The sequence below is a fragment of the Melanaphis sacchari genome, unplaced genomic scaffold (genome assembly GCF_002803265.2).
Source record: "Melanaphis sacchari strain LSU unplaced genomic scaffold, SCAv2.0 Contig61_pilon_pilon, whole genome shotgun sequence".
Lineage (NCBI taxonomy): Eukaryota > Metazoa > Arthropoda > Insecta > Hemiptera > Aphididae > Melanaphis > Melanaphis sacchari.
This window is the reverse complement of record NW_020271437.1, coordinates 434346-442905: the sequence shown is the minus strand read 5'-3', so window position 1 is coordinate 442905 and position 8560 is coordinate 434346. Positions and strand designations below refer to the sequence as shown.

Sequence of the window (8560 nt, the reverse complement as noted above, 5' to 3'; positions counted from 1 at the left end):
AGTGACATATAAAACAAATTGTGTAAATATATTTAGTTTGTATTGCTTAATAAATATGTATTTCTTGACTATTTCATACTTTTTTTTCATGGATATTTTCAAGTATGCATAAAAATGAAAAAAAAAAAACAAATATAAGTAATATTATTCAAATATATTTTTAAATTTAGTAATAATTAAGTAACAACTTATTTAAGGGTTTGATATGTATGTGTTAACCTTAACCATGATATTTTGCATTAATTTAAATAAAACAAATGATAAAAATAATATAACAATTAAACAAAATATACATTTTACCGAAAAAGAAAAAGTACTAAAACAAATATTTATGCATATATATATAAGTATATGTATACAAAAATTGCAATATTTACAACAAAACATTTTACTCAGTCTAATTCAAACTCTAATGAAAATAAAATAATATACAAATCCAAAAACTGTTTAACCTAGCTATTAAAATGGAATAAATAGTCACATTCAATAAAAGTCTCAAGTGATCATATTTATGTTTATGGCCAAATTAAGTATGCAATTTTTGGGGTTAAAATTCCCATGATTACACTTGATATTAAGTTGACACTATGATTATCCAATATTCTTCTCCCAGATATGTGCACAATGTCTTTGCCAGGGTGTTCCACTATTGTTCCTATTTTTCGATTAAAACCTGAATAAAATAATGTAATTAATATATTAATGATCGATTTAAACTTAAAAGCTTAAAATATATAACTATTTGAAACTAGAAAATATTTTTAAATAACTATGTACTATTCTGAGCTATTACATAAATAAGCATTTAAAATAACTTTTATGGTGAACATATTTTATTAGATTAATAAATTTAAAAATAAAATTGCTAGAAAATTAAATGGTAAAATGCACAAAATTTGAGCATTTAGTCTTCTCTACAAAATCGTTCATATTTTATAATTTTTCTTGAACTAAAAATTCTTGGTTTTTGAAAACATCACATGGTACTTATTTACAATCATATATAATAATCACAAATTATTATGGAATGTATTAATAGAAAATAACTTTAAAAAAATTAATTTCCTCAACTTAAGAATTAAAAGGTAAAATATGATAACGTAATAAGCAAGAAAATATTCATAAATGTACTAATGCAGTTGTATAATAGTGATGCGAGTTAACTATATTTGTTAAATATAGCTCTTTGAATCTACATGATATTTATTCAATAGCCATAACACATAATAAAAATAAAAATATAATTACCACTGTATTGTAAAGTGGCACCTAATACTGAATCTACAATACTACCAACTAGTCCAGCAAAACCTCCAACTACTATTATTGGCCACTGAGCAGGACTTCTTGCCAACATGTCTGCATCAATTGTATAAATAAGCATTGCATAATTTGCTAATCCAACAACCATGCCACCCAAAAGACTGACAACCAATCCAATAACTGACACACCTCCGTTTGTACCTAGAACATAAATTCTATGAATACTACTTCAATTTTTCTTAAACACTAATCAGTATTAGGAAATAAGAGTAATATATTTTGTATAGAAAAAATACCAAGTTTAAAGAATTACCTTTGGGAACTGGTTTTCCAGTTGTTATCAATATAGGCGAGCCTGTGTCCAAGACAGTTGCTAATTCTGAGGCCCAAGTATCACCGTTGCAACTAGAAAAAGCACCTAAACAATAAATAAAATTTAAACTTACATTTGCATAAGTTATCCATATAAGTTACAAATATTAAGCCTTACCAAGAATACCAATTGATAACCAAGAAGGCCGATAATAGCGTTTGAAATCAATAGGTAGTTCACCACATCCGACATCTAAAATGTACAAGAGTGCAAGTTGAGTAGCCATGCCTCCATTACATAGTACCTGTATCCAATTTCTTTGACCGCCTAAAATTATTCTATTAAAGTATTAATCACAAACATTATCGATATACTCTACCTTCTTTAAAGTCAGCTTCCAATTGCTTTTTAGATTTGCTTCGAAATTTTGTCGCTCTGGACGATGTAACAAAAAATGTAAGCAAACAAGCCAGAAATCCATAGCTGCTCAATGTCAATACAAAACCAACAATTATACCTGAATATTAAAAATTAAAATTGCAATGATTCAATATTTATGAGTTTAGAGTTTAAGACTACATAGAGTACTTGACATGAATACTAACCTAATAGTGCTCCGCTTAGGTTTAAGCTACGTTTGGTATAACCCCATACAGCAATAAATAGTGGAATAAAAGTAGAAATAAACCATCGGAGAGGTGGGAGTCCTTCTAAAAATTGTATAAACATCTAATTAATAAAATAAAACTAATTGAGTTGATTAATATTTAAATATTTTCTTCAAAATGAAAAAAGAAACATGAAATACTTAATATTTTAAATTTTAATTTTAATAAAACACTTATTTCTAGAACTTCGGTTAAAATTGTTAAATTTGTACACTTATAAATTAATGAGTTTACCATTTAGTTCATTTACATTATCGCCATAAAATTTTCGGAATAAAATATTGCTAATCCATAAAATCATTGACAATGGAATAGAAACCATAGTTAATGCGACTGATATGGTTGGCTTAGAAACATTCATATCTTCAGAATCACTTTTAATTTTGGTCATGTTGACAAAAGTAAAAAATTGTTCTTGTACACTAATAAAATAAAAATTATAATAATTAATACATTATTAAAGAAATCAAATTTTCAAGGTCTCTACTTTAAAAACAACATTATCAAGAGTAATAAGTAATAACATTATGCTTTATAACAGTATTATTGTGTAACATGTAAATTGTTTTTAAATGTAGGTTGATTGTATAGTAGAGTTCAATAGATTTATGGAATAACCATTAACAATTAAGATAAAGTTAGTATAAAATAATAGCTATAATATTATTATTGTTTAGTTTTTAATTATTTTTGCATAAAAACCCAATTGAAACAGTTAATATTATAATTTAATTATAGTCAAAATATAGATTATTTGTAAATAACTATTATTTAGTCAGAACCTAAGTTAGATTTTTAACCAACTACAAGGAATGCTCTATACTAGCTCAGATATATTCCAATTTATTTAAGGTAACCTTTAAGTCCTAAAAAATTATAAAAATTACTAGACCTACGTATCATATAAAAAACTAACTTATACATAAACCAAACTAACAAATCAAATTTCTTAAATACAACTGTTACTAAGAATATTTTTCATATTAAAATAATCATTATATAGAAGGATTAACATTTATTTTTTTATGCTTTAAAATTAGATTATTAATTATTTAATTATAAATTATGTATGAACATAATAAAAATAGCTCATTTTAAGTATGTAATAGTTAATAGCCAATTAGTAGTAATAAATAACGGTAGTTAATTAAGTATCTCAATGACATTGATTTGAATTATGTAATATGTAGGTATAAAATTAAAAATAAGTAGAATAAAATATTATAAGTTATCAAATTAACTCTTTAAAAATATACTATCCATCAGCATGGATTTCTTTCTAAATATTTTATACAAACATATTTATAATTATTTTAAAACTTTCTAATAAAATCCCTAGATAAGGAGGTATCAAAAAAATACCATTTATACTGATTTTCAAAATAACATTTGACAAAGTAAATCATAGGTTAATGTATCATTTATTAAAAAGTTTCAGATTCAGAGTAAACTTTCTAAATTAGTTTTACTTTTTCCTCACTAATTATTTAAAATCAAAAAAAAAAAAATCTTGTTTTATTATTCTGATGATTATCTGGAGTGAATAAAATGTTCTTCCTCTAAATAATAATAAATACTAAGTATTTCTTTAACATATAGTAAAAACTAAAAACTCAACAATATTTCAGTATCAAATTAATAACTGTTTTCTTGATAAAGTAAATTTCATTAAATACTTGAGTATAACTTTAAAAACGATTTATTGTTAAAATCAAATCATAGAATAATTATAAAAAAAACATATAAATGCTAGAATTTTATTAATAAAAATACAAAAGAGCTTAAAAATTTTACTTGTTTGGAAACACAATAGATTTTATTAGTAAAATCTAGTCTTGAATTTGGTTTATTCACTTGGTCTTGTAATTACTCAAAATAAATAATCTTGATAATGTTCAATATAAGTTTTTAATAAGAACTATTTAAGTATCTAATATACATATCTCTAGAAATATTATCATAGTTGAAAACTTCTTGAGCCAAGACTCACTAAGTGTTTAAAATTAGCAGATATTATGTTAATTTATGATCTGAGCTCTTATGTTAGTTTATATCCTAAAAAGTTCCTAAAGAAGCACGTACTTATATACTAGAAACTGGTAAATTATACATTGAAATATGTATTAAAAAGTTCAGAAATATGCATTTAAATGCAAATAGACTGAAATAGTCGAGAATAAAGCATTGTAAAAGTAAAAGTATCAAGAAGATAAGACTATCATGAAACATGTTTTCCACTAATTACTTAATGCAGGCACAATACACTAATTAACCAAATAAAATAATGGCTACTGAGTTTTATTTTTAATAATTTAATGCTGTGGCAAGTCCCACGTATTTTATTTAAGGTAAAAATATAAATAATTGCATTTTTTTTTTTTATCAAATTTTGGCTAAAAATACGTTAAATATGCAAAATAAAACTTCACACACTTAACCAAATTACTTCAAAATGGATTTCTGTCATATATCATTAAATATGTCTTAGCAAAATTTATATGTAAATAAATTAACTCATGAGTACTGTTTATGATATTATTTTGAATAACCTTATCAATTGTTCTGAGTTATTATCTGAAATTAGTTTTCATATAATATGTAAAAACATGAAGAACTAAGATCTATCTGTAACTCCTAATTATATCAATAATTCATTTTTTTTTTTAAGAGTTTGTTTTGGACAATAAGTGTTCCACCAAATTAAATTTTTTGTTTTTTCTTGAAACATGTTTAGATTTAATAAAACTATTAAATTAGTATTAATTATGATAAAATAATATTTTATACTTATCAGAAATGTTAGAATAGTTCTTATAATTTTATTTAATGAACATTTGGCCGTGAATGTAAAATAAATAATAAGAACTGTTAATACTTTTTAGTAGGTATGTTACCAAAATTAGGCATGTTTTAAAAGAAAAACATTTCTTGATACATTTTCGACAAATTATGTTAAGATACTTTAAAACGTTGGTTTTTTCCAAGTTACAACAATAATAAAGTTAAAATACATAATTATAATAAAATTTTCTGCGTGCCGGCAGTAAGTTGTAATCACCTGATCAGCAAAAAATGAATGGATAAAGTCGATGTGTTAAGTAGAAGACATCAAACTGGGCAATGTGGCTATAACATTTTAAATTAAAGACGGTAGCTCAGACGAGTTAATCAAAACGATGGAAATCATCAGTAAAAGTTGTGATACGTGACATGATTATTAATATTACAATATAGAAGTGATTTAATATTTTTAAACTTTGAACGCGTATAAGCGGCGCGACGACGGCACACGTGGTTGTTTGTCGTAATCGCACTATGACTAATGTTTTCAGTATTCACACAATCCGACAATCGCACTATTTATAAGTGTAAACAATTTTTTTAAGTTACTAGTGAGTAGTGACGGACGGACAGTCGACCTGTCTTCAACTCTTAAGCCTGCTGGCTGCTTTATCAAGTCTATCCGCAGTGCAATAAAAAATATTGCTATCAGCATTCAGCAATAAATTCACAGCACCTTAACAGTTACAAATATTATTTTCATAATTTATGGAGCCGTTATCAATATTTTCAATTTAAACAGCTGCCGAGATAATACTGTTTATTTTGGTATTGCCAAATTTGGAGTGTTTGTCCGTGTAGTCGTCGCAGTAAATAGTAATACAGTATTACAGTCACGGTGCGTAGGATCTCCAGCATCTGTCTGGTGATTCGTACCTATCTAGGCCAATTTCATAGTGTGATTTCCGTTCTCGTGTCTAGTGGATTTCTTTGACAAACGCGATGGAAGACATATTCCAGTGGTGCCGAGAAGGCGTTGCCATGCAAGTGCGGGTTTGGCTCGATGACACTGAACATGACATGAATCACGGGTGAGTTAAATCATACCTATGTAAGGTGGGCGGAATGTTTTGGTCTCTTGATGTTTTCACTGGCTGCTTTACATTTACAGAGATGATCACGGATTCAGTCCATTGCATTGGGCCGCTAAAGAGGGCCATCTGAAGATCGTTGAGATGCTTGTACAGAGAGGCGCCCGCATAAATTCAACAAATCGAGGCGACGACACGCCTCTTCACTTGGCTGCAGCACACGGTCACCATGAAATCGTTCACCTGGTGTGTTTCTAATATTTTTGTTGCATTTTTGCAAGTTCTATGTTTTATATTAATATTGTATAATAGCAATCATTGTATTCCTTAATGTTTTAGTTGTTGAAAAATCGCGCTGACATTAATTTCACAAATGAACACGGTAACACTCCGTTACATTATGCTTGCTTCTGGGGTTATGATGCAATTGCTGAAGAACTTATTGAAAATGGTGCATTGGCTGCTTTGGCCAACAAAGATGGAGACACTCCGTTAGACAAGGGAAGAGGGCCAATTTTAAAACATTTGAAAGGTACTGCATGCTTGATGGTAACAGTATTTTTTCCTTTTTCTTTTCTTACTGTATTTACTACTAACAATAAAAACAAATTAATTACAGATTTGGCTTTGCAATCTGGTCAAGATCTTACTAAAATCAATTTCAAAGATCAGAGCTGGTTAGGTTTGAAAACAAGAAGCCGTAAGTTAATTTGCTATTATGATTTTTAGCATAATATGTTTCTATACTGTTATAAAATTAAAAAAAAATTAGTATTGCACTTTGTTTACCTATATTAATTTTGCCAATGGTTTTATAGTGTATAATAAAAATATACAAATGAGCTTTATTATAAAAAATATTTGTGGACCATCTGTTACTTTTGAATTCTTTAAAGTTTCATTTATTTTATGTATTTAATAATTATATGTTACCATTGTAAGTTTATATAAATAATTAAATGTATATCTAATTATTTTATAAACGGTTCAGGAGATGCTACATTATCGCGACATAAAGGAATAAACTTGAGTGATCTTTACTTGCACACAAAAATGGCTACATCGCCCAGTGGAGAAACATGGCGTGGTCATTGGCAAAAAAATGACATTGTCGCAAAAGTATTAGCTGTTCGACAGTGTACTCCTCGAATTTCCAGAGATTTCAATGAAGAATTCCCAAAACTTAGGTAATTATTATTTTATTGATTATTTGTTTTTATGTAATTTTTGTTCAATCAATCTTTTAATTGTAGAATATTCTCGCACCCTAATGTGTTGCCGGTGATAGGATGTTGCAACTCCCCTCCTAACTTGGTGGTTATTAGTCAGTATATGCCTTGGGGATCTCTTTATACTTTATTACATGAAGGAGCTAGAGTTACAGTGGACACAGCCTTAGCACTTAGACTCGCAGTAGATGTTTCTAGGGCCATGGCGTTTTTACATAGTCTGGAGAGGATTATACCACAGTTTCATTTGAATAGTCATCATATCATGGTATACTTATTAGTTATTTTATTTTTAATTTATTATTTGTATTATTAAATTTTATATGCACTTATCTGTATTCATAGATTGATGAGGACCTTACAGCTAGGATAAATATGGCAGATGCTAAATTTTCATTCCAAGAAAAGGCAAGAGTATATTACCCTGGGTGGATGTCTCCCGAAGGTAAATATTTAGATTTTAAATTTAAATTTATTTATTTTTTAAAATTATATACCTTTTTTTTCACAATATAAAATATTTGTAAAAATATATTTTAAAACTCTATAGTTGTATTACTCTGTAATTTTAGCTTTACAAAAAAAACGAATTGACACTAATTCTGAAGCTTGTGACATGTGGAGTTTTGCTGTTCTTTTATGGGAATTAGCTACTAGGGAAGTTCCATTTTCTCATTTGTCACCAATGGAAATAGGGATGAAGGTAAAATTATTATTTTTTCTGTATTAAAATACTTTGAACAAAACAATTATGTTTTTAGGTGGCTTTGGATGGTTTAAGAGTGTCTATTCCATCTGATATTTCACCTCATCTCACTAAACTGATTAAGATATGTATGAATGAGGATCCGGGCAAACGGCCAACTTTTGACATGGTGCTTCCAATTTTGGATAAAATGAAAAGATAATAACAAAATGTAACAAACGTTTTCAGTGCTATAGTTGAAGAAGAAATCTTAACAGATAGGTTACTAATTTTTACACAATAAATTTATTTCAAAACTGATCAATAACTGTATCAAGTGGTTAAAAATTTAAATTTTTATAATATATATGTATTTGTAATTTCATTAGAATGTTTATAATTTTATTTTTATAAACAAAAAGCAATTGAAATCAAATATTAATATTTTATTAAAAAAAATTTAGATACTTCAAAGTTAAAATTTTACAGTATAATTATTAATTACTCTTGGATTACTATAATATTCCAGC

General features: G+C 27.0%; 2 protein-coding genes across 2 annotated transcripts; one reads left to right on the top strand and one right to left on the bottom strand.

The window, feature by feature from the left end:
* Positions 1-365: 365 nt before the first annotated feature.
* LOC112600185 (transmembrane protein 19) lies at positions 366-5707 on the bottom strand. The gene is made up of 8 exons (XM_025347355.1): positions 5303-5707; positions 2479-2666; positions 2182-2286; positions 1956-2093; positions 1754-1903; positions 1577-1681; positions 1249-1464; positions 366-673 (listed from the first exon to the last, which is right to left on the bottom strand). The coding sequence occupies exons 2-8, from the start codon at positions 2633-2635 to the stop codon at positions 516-518; spliced, it is 1029 nt and encodes a 342-aa protein (XP_025203140.1). The 5' UTR covers positions 2636-2666; positions 5303-5707; the 3' UTR covers positions 366-515.
* Positions 5708-5891: 184 nt separating this feature from the next.
* Positions 5892-8415, top strand: LOC112600184 (integrin-linked protein kinase). Its single transcript, XM_025347353.1, has 9 exons — positions 5892-6116; positions 6197-6362; positions 6456-6648; positions 6736-6816; positions 7108-7303; positions 7370-7613; positions 7691-7790; positions 7918-8048; positions 8107-8415. Exons 1-9 carry the CDS (start codon positions 6028-6030, stop codon positions 8251-8253), a joined length of 1347 nt encoding a protein of 448 aa, XP_025203138.1. The 5' UTR covers positions 5892-6027; the 3' UTR covers positions 8254-8415.
* The last annotated feature ends 145 nt before the right edge of the window (positions 8416-8560 follow it).

Excerpts from the sequence above, each read along its gene's own strand:
- LOC112600184 (XM_025347353.1), top strand. The coding sequence starts at position 6,028 with ATGGAAGACATATTCCAGTGGTGCCGAGAAGGCGTTGCCATGCAAGTG. Across the intron at positions 6,649-6,735 it reads AATTTTAAAACATTTGAAAG|ATTTGGCTTTGCAATCTGGT; the intron begins GTACTGCATGCT and ends AATTAATTACAG. Across the intron at positions 6,817-7,107 it reads AGGTTTGAAAACAAGAAGCC|GAGATGCTACATTATCGCGA; the intron begins GTAAGTTAATTT and ends TAAACGGTTCAG.
- LOC112600185 (XM_025347355.1), bottom strand. The coding sequence starts at position 2,635 with ATGACCAAAATTAAAAGTGATTCTGAAGATATGAATGTTTCTAAGCCA. Across the intron at positions 1,465-1,576 it reads TGGAAAACCAGTTCCCAAAG|GTACAAACGGAGGTGTGTCA; the intron begins GTAATTCTTTAA and ends TTTATGTTCTAG. Across the intron at positions 674-1,248 it reads TGCCACTTTACAATACAGTG|GTTTTAATCGAAAAATAGGA; the intron begins GTAATTATATTT and ends TATTTTATTCAG.